The following is a 13,655-nucleotide window of genomic DNA, read 5'->3' as shown; positions in this document are numbered from 1 at the left end:
TTAATTTGCGCCTGGTACTTATTTGGACACCTAATCTAGTCAGAAAGGCCCCTCCACTCTGGAATGAAGAGGGAGGAGGCCTCATTTTCGCGCCTCAATTGCGCAGTTGTTTTGACTAGGCAGTTTATGCAGCTTCACGTGGGGAGTCCAGAGACATCAGAAAGGACTTCAGAGAGGCTTATTTCCTACTTAAATAATCCCTAAGGAAGGTAAAAGCCACAGTAGAGGCTGTGGCATTGTACTGTAGTGTTTTTAACCGGTTACCTGCTGTTATTAGCTCCGGTTTGGGCATTAATTGGTCTGAAAATTTGTGTGCAATCTTTTCAAAGCATTAAGACACTGTGGTGAAAATTTCATTAAAATCGGATGTTTATTTGATGTAATAAAGTGTGCACTTTTATTATTTAAAGACACAGTAACGTTTTTGTCAAAAATAATTTTTATTGCATTAAAGTTCTGTTTAAGTCTGTCAAACATGTCTGACCCTTCAGATAGCTTATGTTCTGTATGTTCAAAGGCCAAGGTGGTTCCCCCATTAAATTTATGTGTGAAGTGTGCCATAGCGTCCAAACAGCTTAAGGACCGTACAATCACGCTTAAAAATGTAGCCCAAGATGATTCTTTAGCTGAAGGTAGTGAGGATAGACCGCTATTCCCTCCTTCTGTGTCAACACCAGCTATGCCCACGCAAGCGATGCCCAGTACATCTAGCACACCAATTGCTATTACTATGCAAAAGTTAGCAGCAGTAATGGATAATTCTCTCGCAGCATTTTTATCCAAACTGCCAGCTTTTCCAAGGAAGCGTGATTGCTCAGTTTTAAATACAGAGAATGAGCAAGCAGACGCAGAGGATAATTTATCTGTAGTGCCCTCACATCAATCTGACTTGGCGGTGAGGGAGGGCCTGTCTGAGGGAGAAATTTCTGACACAGGAAAAGTTTCTCAGCAGGCAGAGCCTGATACCATAGCATTTAAATTTAAGCTAGAACACCTCCGCGCCCTACTTAAGGAGGTCCTAGCTACACTTGATGATTGTGACCCTTTAGTGGTCCCAGAAAAATTGTGCAAAATGGACAATTCTTAGAGGTCCCAGTACACACTGATGCATTTCCGATACCTAAGAGGGTGGCGGATATCGTGACTAAGGAGTGGGAGAAGCCAGGTGTACCTTTTGTTCCCCCTCCTATATTTAAGAAAATGTTCCCAATTGTTGACCCCAGAAGGGACGCATGGCAGACGGTCCCTAAGGTAGAGGGGGCAGTTTCAACGCTAGCTAAGCGCACGACTATACCAATAGAAGACAGTTGCGCTTTCAAAGACCCTATGGATAAAAAATGATTTCAGATATCACTGGGGGAAAGGGCCATGCCCTTCCACAGGATAGACCTTTCAAAGCTAAAAATAAGTCTAATTTTCGTTCCTTTCGCAATTTCAGGAACGGACCGGCTTCTACCTCTACAGCCACTAGGCAAGAGGGTAACGCATCCCAGCCCAAACCAGCATGGAAACCATTGCAAGGCTGGAACAAGGGTAAACAGGCCAAGAAGCCTGCTGCTGCTACCAAGACAGCATGAAGGGGTAGCCCCCGATCCGGGACCGGATCTAGTAGGGGGGCAGACTTTCTCTCTTTGCTCAGGCTTGGGCAAGAAATGTTCCGGACCCCTGGGCTCTAGAAATTGTCTCTCAGGGGTATCTTCTAGTATTCAAGGACTTTCCTCCAAGGGGAAGGTTCCACATGTCTCGCTTATCTTTAGACCAGATAAAGAGACAGGCATTCTTACATTGCGTAGAAGACCTTTTAAAGATGGGAGTGATTCAACCAGTTCCAACAGCAGAACAAGGACTGGGATTTTGCTCAAACCTGTTTGTAGTTCCCAAAAAGGAAGGAACTTTCAGGCCAATTCTGGATTTAAAAATCCTAAACAAATTCCTCAGAGTTTCATCATTCAAAATGGAAACCATTCGGACAATTTTACATGTGCTAGGGTTCCTTCTAGCGGTGCTAAGGCCAAGGGGCATTGCAGTAGCACCTTACCTAGACGACATTTTAATACAAGCGTCGTCCTTTCACAAAGCAAAGGCTCATACGGACATTGTTCTAGCCTTTCTAAGTTCTCACGGGTGGAAGGTGAACATAGAAAAGAGTTATCTTTCCCCGTTCACAAGGGTTCCCTTCCTGGGAACAATAATAGACTCGGTAGAAATGAAAATCTTTCTGACAGAGGTCAGGAAGTTAAAACGTTTGAACACTTGTCGAGTTCTTCAATCCATTCCTCAACCCTCCATAGCTCAGTGCATGGAGGTAATAGGACTAATGGTTGCGGCAATGGACGTGGTTCCCTTTGCTCGAATTTATTTAAGACCATTGCAACTGTGCATGCTCAAACAGTGGAATGGGGATTATGCAGATTTGTCTTCCCAGATACAAATGGACCAGAAAACCAGAGACTCACTCCTCTGGTGGTTGTCTCAGGATCACCTGTCTCAGGGAATGAGTTTCCGCAGACCGGAGTGGATCATTGTCACGACCGACACCAGCCTCTTAGGCTGGGGTTTGGTCTGGGAGTCCCTGAAAGCTCAGGGTCTATGGTCTCGGAAAGAATCTCTTCTCCCGATAAACATTTTGGAATTGAGAGCGATATTCAATGCGCTCCAGGCATGGCCTCAACTAGCGCAGGCCAAATTCATCAGATTTCAGTCGGACAACATGACGACTGTAGCGTACATCAATCATCAGGGGGGAACAAAGAGTTCCCTGGCGATGAGGGAGGTATCCAAGATCATCAAATAGGCAGAGGATCACTCCTGCCATCTATCAGCAATTCACATCCCAGGAGTGGACAACTGGGAAGCGGATTATCTGAGTCATCAGACTTTCCATCCGGGGGAGTGGGAACTTCACCCGGAGGTTTTTGCCCAGTTAACTCAACTATGGGACATTCCAGATCTTGATCTGATGGCGTCACGTCAGAACTCCAAAGTTCCACGTTACGGGTCCAGGTCCAGGGATCCCAAGGCGACATTGGTAGATGCCTTAGTAGCGCCTTGGTCGTTCAATCTAGCTTATGTCTTTCCACCGTTTCCTCTTCTCCCCCGGCTAGTAGCCAGGATCAAACAGGAGAAGGCTTCGGTAATTCTGATAGCTCCTGCGTGGCCACGCAGGACTTGGTATGCAGACCTGGTGAATATGTCATCGGTTCCACCATGGAAGCTACCTTTGAGGCAGGACCTTCTAATTCAAGGTCCATTCGAACATCCAAACCTAGTTTCTCTGCAACTGACTGCTTGGAGATTGAACGCTTGATTCTAGCTAAGCGTGGGTTTTCGGAATCAGTTATAGATACTCTGATCCAGGCTAGAAAGCCTGTCACCAGGACAATTTACCATAAGATATGGCGGAAATATCTTTGCTGGTGCGAATCCAAGGGTTACTCATGAAGTAAGATTAAGATTCCAAGGATACTATCTTTTCTCCAAGAAGGATTAGAGAAAGGTCTGTCAGCTAGTTCCTTAAAAGGACAGATATCTGCTCTGTCTGTTTTGTTACACAAGCGTCTGGCAGCCGTGCCAGATGTTCAGGCGTTTGTACAGGCTTTAGTCAGAATCAAGCCTGTCTACAGACCTGTGGCTCCTCCATGGAGTCTAAATTTAGTTCTTTCAGTTCTTCAAGGGGTTCCGTTTGAACCTCTACGTTCCATAGATATTAAGTTACTATCTTGGAAAGTTTTGTTTTTGGTAGCTATTTCTTCTGCTAGAAGAGTTTCTGAATTGTCTGCTTTGCAGTGTAATTCACCCTATCTGGTGTTTCATACAGATAAGGTCGTTTTACGTACCAAACCTGGTTTTCTTCCAAAAGTGGTTTCCAATAAGAATATTAACCAGGAAATAGTTGTTCCTTCTCTGTGTCCTAATCCAGTTTCTAACAAGGAACGTCTGTTACACAATCTTGATGTGGTTCGTGCTTTGCAGTTTTATCTAAAAGCAACTAAAGACTTCAGACAAACATCGTCCTTGTTTGTCGTCTATTCTGGCAAGAGGAGAGGTCAAAAGGCGACTGCGACCTCTCTGTCTTTCTGGCTGAAAAGCATCATCCGGTTGGCTTATGAGACTGCTGGAAGGCAGCCTCCTGAACGAATTACAGCTCACTCTACTAGAGCTGTGGCTTCCACATGGGCTTTCAAGAATGAGGCTTCTGTTGAACAGATCTGTAAGGCAGCGACTTGGTCTTCACTGCATACATTTGCCAAATTTTACAAATTCGATACTTTGAGGAACAGAAGAAAATAGAGGGGCGCCTCATGTGTAGGATCAACAGATATAAAAATCAGTAATAACAGTAGTAGAGCCAAATTGGTACTCACACACTTCACAAGCACACCAATGTGCTGGTAGTAGCAGGCTGCAGATTCAAATGGGTGTGGCAGCTCACCTCTCAGGTAGTACTGTGATGCTGGAGAGGGAAAAGGAGACACAGAAAAAAAGCACTACATGTGCAGACTGTTAAAAATATAACAAACAATATTTTCAGTGGTACAGATGGTTACTCACATACTCCATGAGCACACTTATGTGCTGGTAGAAACAAGCTGCAAATTTTAGGCAGGTGTAGCAGCTCACACCAAATCAGATTTCTTAATGCTGTAATCAAATGGCTCCAATAGGTAAAACAAAGTCCCAAAAAGGTAGAGAGACTCTTATGTATCAGCAGGGCAGTAGGTAGGTAAAGATATCCACTCAAAGGCGTATTTCCAGTAAAATACAAATATTTATTAAAAACAAAAGTTAAAAAACACAACAGAACAATTGCTGTGTTAGGTGGATAAAAAAGGGGTTAACAGTGACCCCAATAATGCAACGCGTTTCTCGGTTTTTGCACCGTTTCATCAGGTATCAGGCATAAAATTGATAAGAACAATTTTATGCCTGATGAAACGGTGCAAAAACCGAGAAACGCGTTGCATTATTGGGGTCACTGTTAACCCCTTTTTTATCCACCTAACACAGCAATTGTTCTGTTGTGTTTTTTAACTTTTGTTTTTAATAAATATTTGTATTTTACTGGAAATACGCCTTTGAGTGGATATCTTTACCTACCTACTGCCCTGCTGATGTTTGCCTAATAAATTTCTTTCTCCTACGGTGTATCCGGTCCACGGCCCACCCTGGCATTTGGTCAGGTTTAAATTAATTTTTGTAAACTACAGTCACCACTGCACCCTATGGTTCTCCTTTTTCTCCTAACCGTCGGTCGAATGACTGGGGGGGCGGAGCCTGAGGGGAGCTATATGGACAGCTCTGCTGTGTGCTCTCTTTGCCACTTCCTGTAGGGATTGAGAATATCCCACAAGTAAGGATGAAGCCGTGGACCGGATACACCGTAGGAGAAAGAAATTTATCAGGTAAACATAAATTCTGTTTTTCCTTTTGCGCTTTTATGTTCCTTTAAATGTAATGAGTGCAAAAGTTTAAAAAAAACAACAACAATGTTACAACACCCAACCTGATATGTTACAACACCCAACCTGATATGTTACAACACCCAACCTGATATGTTACAACACCCAACCTGATATGTTACAACACCCAACCTAATATGTTACAACACCCAACCTGATATGTTACAACACCCAACCTGATATGTTACAACACCCAACCTGATATGTTACAACACCCAACCTGATATGTTACAACACCCAACCTGATATGTTACAACACCCAACCTAATATGTTACAACACCCAACCTAATATGTTACAACACCCAACCTAATATGTTACAACACCCAACCTGATATGTTACAACACCCAACCTGATATGTTACAACACCCAACCTGATATGTTACAACACCCAACCTGATATGTTACAACACCCAACCTGATATGTTACAACACCCAACCTAATATGTTACAACACCCAACCTGATATGTTACAACACCCAACCTAATATGTTACAACACCCAACCTGATTGCATGCATTGTGGTCTCAGGTGTTAGAAGAAAAAAAGGCTGCAAAGGGCTTTAACATAGATACATATACATGTCTAAATATGTGTATATATGTATTTACAGACATATATACACATATAAACACATAAATACATATGTACACACACACACACACACACATATATATATATATATATATATATATATAAAAAAAAAATATATATATATATATATATATATATATATATACACACACACGTGTATTGGAGCCCTTTGCAGTCAAGTAGATGAAAACATGTTAAAGCATATTAATGCAAAATTCATTTTAATTGTGTTATACTGTGTATTTACTATAAACATTTCACATTCCAATATATATATATATATATATATATATATATATATATATATATATATATATATATATATATATTATATATTCCACCTTAGATAGAAGGGGGGTTGCTTTCCTCTATCCATAGATTTTAGTCCAATAATAGTTTAATGTGGTTCAGGTTGTGCAGTGCTTGACAAACAAACACAAGGAAAGTGAAGGTGAGACAGATCCTGTAGGAGCTCTTTTTTTATATAAATAGACCAAGGAGAAGATAACTGAAGTGGTTCTACCACCAGAGATCACCTAACCTAATATTGTGGACATTGTAACCGTTGTACCATGTTGACCAGCCAGGTTTATTGTGGTTTACAGAAAAATAAAATGTCTTTTAAATCTGCTGATACAGAACTTGTAGCAATTATTTTATTCCTAATACAATTTCAAATGCAGGGTGGAACATTATTGTGAAGTCTGACACCATTATATATTCGGAAACAAATAGACACATACATTCCTCAACTGACAGCCAAATCAAGTAAAGGATTACTATGGAAGAAAAGTAATTGAGATTATCTAGCGGACTATTCTCCTTTTCTGGACATTTACTGTTACTATAAACAATCAAATAGTTTTGTCAAGTTAATATTGATTTTATGTGGGTATTTTTAAGAATACAAAAGATTTGCTACAGAACATAACCAGGGATTGGATTGTTTCCTATCTAGTTGCTAAAATCCAGGAAGAAATCAGAAAGTTGTTATCTCTGATTCAGAAGTAGGATTGGCACCTAGCCTTAATTTGTTAAAGAAGCTAAAGCAGATTTGCTGCTAGTAATCTGGTTTCCAGCGTTAACATTTCTACAAAAAGATTCTGCATGAATTTTAATTGAACAAGGCCTAGAGGCCGAATTATCTAAAGGTCTTCCGGATCAGGTCCGTAAGATCTCGTTGAATGCTGAGAGCAATACGCTCTCCGTATTCAGCATTGCAACAGCAGCTCACAAGAGCTGCTGGTGCAACGCTGCCCCCTGCAGACTCGCGGCCAAGGTGTCAATCAACCCGATCATACTCGATCGAGTTGAATTGTGGCGATTCCTGTCCACCTGCTCAGAGCAGGCAGACAGGGTTATGGAGCAGCAGTCTTTAGACCACTGCTTCACAACTGCTGTTTCTGGCGAGTCTGAAGACTCGCCAGAAACAGGGGCCCTCAAGCTCGGTCCGGAACTTGATAAATGGGCCTCCATGACTTGAAAAGACCATGATACGATCGTCAATGGCTTTGAAGGACTGGAAGCTAAGCATAGCAGAAAGGCAGCTCTTTCAGATGTAGAATATATTTTTGAAGATGAGAAACAATTAAGTTAAGTCAATGTATGCCCCAACATTTCTCATCTTGTAAAAAATAATTACTGATATAGTCAAATGGTTAAATCCTCTCACTGCAACGCTCCTTTAATAGGCCAAGAGTTTCTTCTGGAGGAGTTGGGTGCAAGACAGAGAACGGAGTTGTATTCTTTATTTTTTGTTTTGAAGTCTAATAATTCCCTGAGCTGTTTGGCAGTAGACGGTGCTAATCACTGTACAATTTGCATCAGAAATCTCACTGTATTTACCAGGTGTAGAATGTTATTCTACCATATTTAAAAAAAAAACAACAACAACAACATATAAAGTTTACTTCAAACAAATATTATAAATTGATTTTATTTTTATTGTGACTCGGTGCTTTCATATTTCAAGTACAGTATAACCGGTTTCAGGGATATCTAGTGGACCTAATAACCCACAGATCATCCAGTTTTTGCAAAAGTTAATACAATGCAGAGTATTACAGTTATGGGTATGGACAAGGAAATTACCAAAAATAATTATTTGTTGCTTATAGAAAAAGAAGCATTCCTTGGATTACCATCCTTGTACAACATGTGATGGTTTGAAGTGAATGGGAAGCGCTTTTTATGGAAGAAAAAAAAATTATGCTGTCCTGTCTGGGTGTGAGGAGTAGCTCCCATGTGTAATGTGTAATCTGAAAATGCAATGGTGCCATGGATTATAACCAAGGTAAAAATATTACGGTTAGTTAGATAAACCCGTGTTCAAATAAATACGTTGTTGGAACTTCATCAAAAAAACATGGAAATTCTATTTGCAATTCAATCTCTGGTGCAATGACAAACTCTTCTAAAGTAAAGCTACAATATAACTCATTTCTATTTGTATTTTCTAGGCCTTCTGCTGGTACTTTACTGTCACATCCATTCTTCAAACAGGTGAGTTTCATTGTGAACAACTGATATCAAATCAGATTACACTTCTTTATATAAGGATGCACGTGGCAATGTTGAGACTGATGGTTAACAGGGACATTGGTACCACCATTTTCTTAGCTGTTAATGCACAACTAAAAGTTAAAGGGATAGGAAAGTGAAAATTAAACGTGCATGGTTCAGATAGAGCATGCAACTTTAAGACATTTTTAAATTCACTTCTATTTTCAAATGTGCTTCGTTCTCTTGGTATCCCTTGTTGAAAAATAATGCACACATATCTTACACTAGTGAGAGCTAGCTGTTGATTGGTGCCTGCACAAATTTGTCTCTTGTGATTGGCTAACTAGATGCATTCAGCTAGCTGCCATAGTGCAATACTGTTTCATCAGCAAAGGGTAACAAGAGAACAAAGCAAATTTGATAATAGCAGTAAATTAGAAAGTTATTTAAAATTGTAAGTTCTATCCAAATCATGAAAGAAAATGTTGGGGTTTCCTGTCCCTTAAATACTCAGGTGCTGCTGTCTTTACCAGGAATTCATTTTAGGGTTTCAAACCTTTTTCCTGTAATTTTAGCGCAAATGTAAATAGGATGGGCATGTCTTTTGGCAGGTTAAAAAAACACAAAAGTGCATGAAGTTCATAAATATTGATTAGAAACCACACTTTTTAGCTTAACGTGAACATCAGTTTGTTGTATTTTCTTTCACTTAATGCTGTAGTAGCAGATGCAATAAGAATTAAACCAGCTAAACTTTGTCAATGCATTGACCATCGTAACTAATTTACACAACAGCCTTGTTTGCTTGTTCATTAAGCCCATGCCATGTTCTTTACACTATTTGTTTTTCATATGTATAATAAGTGACAGCATCTTTTTAGGCCAGGGCGTCAAATGTTTATCCTCAAGGTTTATGTACTTAGCAGATAATAGGTTTTATTCCTATGTAAGCACAGATGAGGCTGTAGCTTAAAGGGACACTAAACCCAATTTTTTTTCTTTAATGATTCAGATAGAGCATGCAATTTTAAGCAACTTTCGAATTTACTCCTATTATCAATTTTTCTTTGTTCTCTTTCTATCTTTATTTAAAAAGCAGGAATTTAACGCTTAGAAGCCAGGCTATTTTAGGTTAAGCACCCTGGATAGTGCTTGCTTATTGGTGGCTACATTTAGCAAACCAATAAGCAAGTATAACTCAGGTTCTCAACCAAAAATGGGCCGACTCTTAAAGGGATACTGAACCCAAATTGTTTCTTTTGTAATTCAGATAGAGCATGCAATTTTAAGCAACTTTCTAATTTACTCCTATTATCAATTTTTCTTCGTTCTCTTGCTATCTTTATTTGAAAAAGAAGGCATCTAATATAAGGAGCCAGCTGATTTTTAGTTCTGTACACTGGACAGCACTTGTTTATTGGTGGGTGAATTTATCCACCAATCTGCAAGAACAACCCAGGTTGTTCACCAAAAATGGGCCGGCTTCTAAACTTACATTCTTACTTTTCAAATAAAGATACCAAGAGAATGAAGAAAATTTGATAATAGGAGTAAATTAGAAAGTTGCTTAAAATTGCTCTATCTGAATCATGAAAGAAACAAAATTGGGTTCAGTGTCCCTTTAAGCTTTACATTCCTGCTTTTTAAATAAAGATAGCAAGAAAACATGATGAGTAAATTAGAAAGTTGCTTCAAATTACCTGCTCTATCTGAATCATGAAAGAAAAAAATTGGGTTTAGTGTCCCTTTAAGCACAGCCCAAAAATCTTAAAGGTAAATGTTTTTAGACTTTTTGTATCAAAAATGGTGAATGAAAATTTGCAAAACTTTTATTGGGAATTGCCATAACCTCTTGTTTATATGCTGTATGAAAATCTACTTATCGGTCTGTGGATCACTGCAAAGGCAGATAGTAATAATATGCTTAGTGATAGGTCTTGTATTTAAAATGAAAGCCTTGTTTTTAATCGCTAAAGGTGCTTTACAAGGGCCAGTTTAGTGGTAAACTTTGCTTTTTAATTTGAAACATTTCAAATGTTGTTATGCTAATACTTTAAGTCCCATGTAAGAATAGGGTGACAAAGCCAGTCTAAACTCTTGTAGTGCACAAACATAACAAGCGTCTATTAAAGTTAGTTGTCAGTTTTTGCTGAAGCAGAGAGCTGAGCTTTTTACTCTCATCAACTACTTTGTTTAGTCACCTCTCTGAAAATAAAAACATTGTTTTTGGGGGTTTTTACATAATGGGTTTCTGATTGGTAGAAGATTTAAAGTGAATGTAAATTTTGATGCTAAAGTGCCCGTTTTTTTAAAATTCGATTAAAAACAGAGGCACTTTAATTCATCAAAATTTACATTTCACTCCTGTTGGGGACAAAAAAAACGTACCTTTTAAACTTGACAGCAGCTCCAGTTTCCTCTACCCGTCGCAAAGCCTCTTCCTGGGTCTAAAATTAGGAATCTGGCTTCCTCTAATCAGACACTGATTTCCCCCGGGGGGAAGCCGTGATTGGAGGATGACCTATCCATAATTTCTGATGTCAGAAATGGCTTGCAACGACCGGAGGAAGCTGGAGCTGCTGTCAAGATTAAAAGGTAAGTTTTTTTCACAACAGGAGTGAAATGTAAATTTTTATGAATTAAAGTGCCCCTGTTTTTAATCGAATTTTTAAAAACCGGGCACTTTAGCATCAAAATTGACATTCACTTTAATTTAGAAAATTGTCTATTTCCTGCACTCAGTCTTCTTATCTACCTAAGTTCTATTCTTTTGTCTTATAGGTTAGAGAGCAGACACATGGATCAATTCTTTCACTACTGCCCTCTTTGGAACAATATAAAAAACACTGCACTGATGGGCTATGTTTGACATACTGGAAAAAATCATGTACCCCAGCTCAAGATGAAAATAGTTGGTGGACATTTGAATAATTCTTTGTTTACTATGTAAAGGAATCAACATTTTCAGTGTTTTTTTGCAATACATATCAAACTGGTGAACTGTGGAAGGACTTCAATTTCTATATAGTTTTTAGGGTCTTTTTGTTTGTTTTTCTCAGTGCTCGTAGTGAGCATAATGTGAATATGCAAATGTTGCACTTCTATACTGTAGATATTCAATCATTGATGCTCAGATTCATTAAGCACAAGTTGCTTTTCAATAGTATTATAAAAATAATTGCATTTGGATAAGGCCAATATAATTCAATGCACAATAAGTATTGCTTCTATGCAGATGTATCCTGTTTTTTATTTTCTAAAAATCACTGTATAGCAACGATAAGTATTATTTGTAACATCCAGAGAGTGGTCATTACATTACTGTAGTATGCACAAAGACTATGTCCAAGATTCATTTCAGAGTTAAAATAATCTTCTCTAAAATTGTTCTAGCATCATAACATTAGGGTATTCCCTATGGGTAGGCTGACCATATTGCCGCTTTAAAAAGGGACACATATGAAAAATACATATGTCAGGGCCGTTTTCAGGGCTGTTTAAAGAAATGGTTTTGTATAAGAACCCTCACATATGTATTTTTCATATGTGTTCCTTCTTAAAGCGGCAATATGGTCAGCCTACCTATGGGTCCTTGTTATAGTAATCTGTTATTGGCAGAGTTTGACAAATACCACAAAGTCATGGCTAAAATTTTATTACTGGCTTGTAAATTTGTGAATTCATATTTGCAAATCATTCCCTAGCTCCTAAAAAAGTATAGTGTTCAGGGGAGATTCTGAATTTCAGATACATTTGTCATCCTCTATGTTTTGGCACAAAGGAGAATAAAACGTATTAAAATCAAATTATTTTTCCATATTAAAAATAAGAGTAAAACTATGAACAAAATGTTTACCAAGTAACTAACAAATATTTCATTTATTTTACAAGATACGATGAGTCCACGGATTTCATCCTTACTTGTGGGATATCGCCTCCTGGTCAGCCGGAGGAGGCAAAGAGCACCACAGCAGAGCTGTATATATAGCTCCTCCCTTCCCTCCCACCCCAGTCATTCTCTTTGCCTGTGTTAGTGATAGGAAGAGGTAAAGTGAGGTGTTAGTTTAGATTCTTCAATCAAGAGTTTATTATTATTATTATTAAAATGGTACCAGTGAGTGCTATTTTACTCAGAGTGTAGCCGTATTCCTTGTCAGCCTCTAGAGTAGAGCTACAGGTGGCTTTTAAGCAATGGGAACTGGTGGGATTTCATTTCCTCTGCGCCTCCCATATTATGTGCTGCCCTACTGATGATGGTCTTAGCAGGTATTATCTAAGACCCTGTTTGTTCCCACAAACCTACAGGAGGAGAAGAGGACCTCTTATTCGTGTGGGACACGTCATGCTGTCAATCAGCATAAAGGTATGTGCAGTCTTTAACTTCTGGGACATAACTTAACTCATGATAGACTGTTAATTCCCTATCTGACATGAGGGGTAATTCACCTGGGGTCTTTATTGACAACTGTGGGTAAAAGTTCCCCTCATTTCTCAGTAACTTGTGTGTGCACTAATAGCCCTGTTTGAACAGATTGGGAAATTCAGTTTACTGCACGCAAGGAACAGGAGTATGGAACTGTTGTGCTAGACGCTGGAGATCGGCACTTAGGAGCTTTTGTATAATACTCCGGTGTCAACTTGTTAGTTTATTCAGTGCAAGAAATTGAGTATGTTAGAAAAGGAACAATGCTTAGGTTTTCACATTTGTTACGCTGCCCGACATTTTGTGGATTTTCCACGCTACATTAGCCGGGTTCAGTCGGGCTCAGTTTGTCCGCCCACGAGGGGCGGGGCTTAGCGTTTCACGCGCTTGAGAGGCCGCACTGTTTTTCTTTCTCAGAGTTTTCGGCACCAGAGGAGCAGTACGCTGATAGACTTCAGTGTGTTTTTCCTTAGACCGCATGGCTGGGTAAACACAGGCGGTCTTCGGCTCTGTGCATATCAGTATCCATAGTCGGTGTGGAGGCAGGTAGGCGCCGCAGCAGAGCTGTGGCGACGTGGTGCACTATTTTGTTTTAGGCAGTTAAAATTGGTGACTTAGATTAGCGGCCAGATTATTATTTATATATTTGCATTCGCATTTCTCTTTTGCTCAGTATT

At 39.3% G+C, this 13,655-nt stretch overlaps 1 protein-coding gene across 2 annotated transcripts in view; it reads left to right on the top strand.

Moving 5' to 3' along the window:
• The window catches only part of STRADB (STE20 related adaptor beta), an 82,634-nt gene extending 70,273 nt beyond the window's left edge, over positions 1-12,361 (top strand). Inside the window, exons 11-13 of one of the 2 annotated variants that reach the window (XR_008400133.1) lie at positions 8,171-8,346; positions 8,513-8,555; positions 11,337-11,425. Coding sequence is in view for 1 of the 2 variants with exons in the window: in XM_053698699.1 (XP_053554674.1) it covers positions 8,513-8,555; positions 11,337-11,486 (193 nt within the window). In the remaining variant the exon portion in view is untranslated. Of the gene's footprint in view, positions 1-8,170; positions 8,347-8,512; positions 8,556-11,336 lie in introns of both variants that reach the window. The other variant, XM_053698699.1, reaches the window with a different exon arrangement.
• The last annotated feature ends 1,294 nt before the right edge of the window (positions 12,362-13,655 follow it).

Source organism: Bombina bombina, chromosome 1 (genome assembly GCF_027579735.1).
Source record: "Bombina bombina isolate aBomBom1 chromosome 1, aBomBom1.pri, whole genome shotgun sequence".
NCBI lineage: Eukaryota > Metazoa > Chordata > Amphibia > Anura > Bombinatoridae > Bombina > Bombina bombina.
Note: the sequence above shows the minus strand (reverse complement) of the source record. Positions and strands in the feature narration are given on the sequence as shown.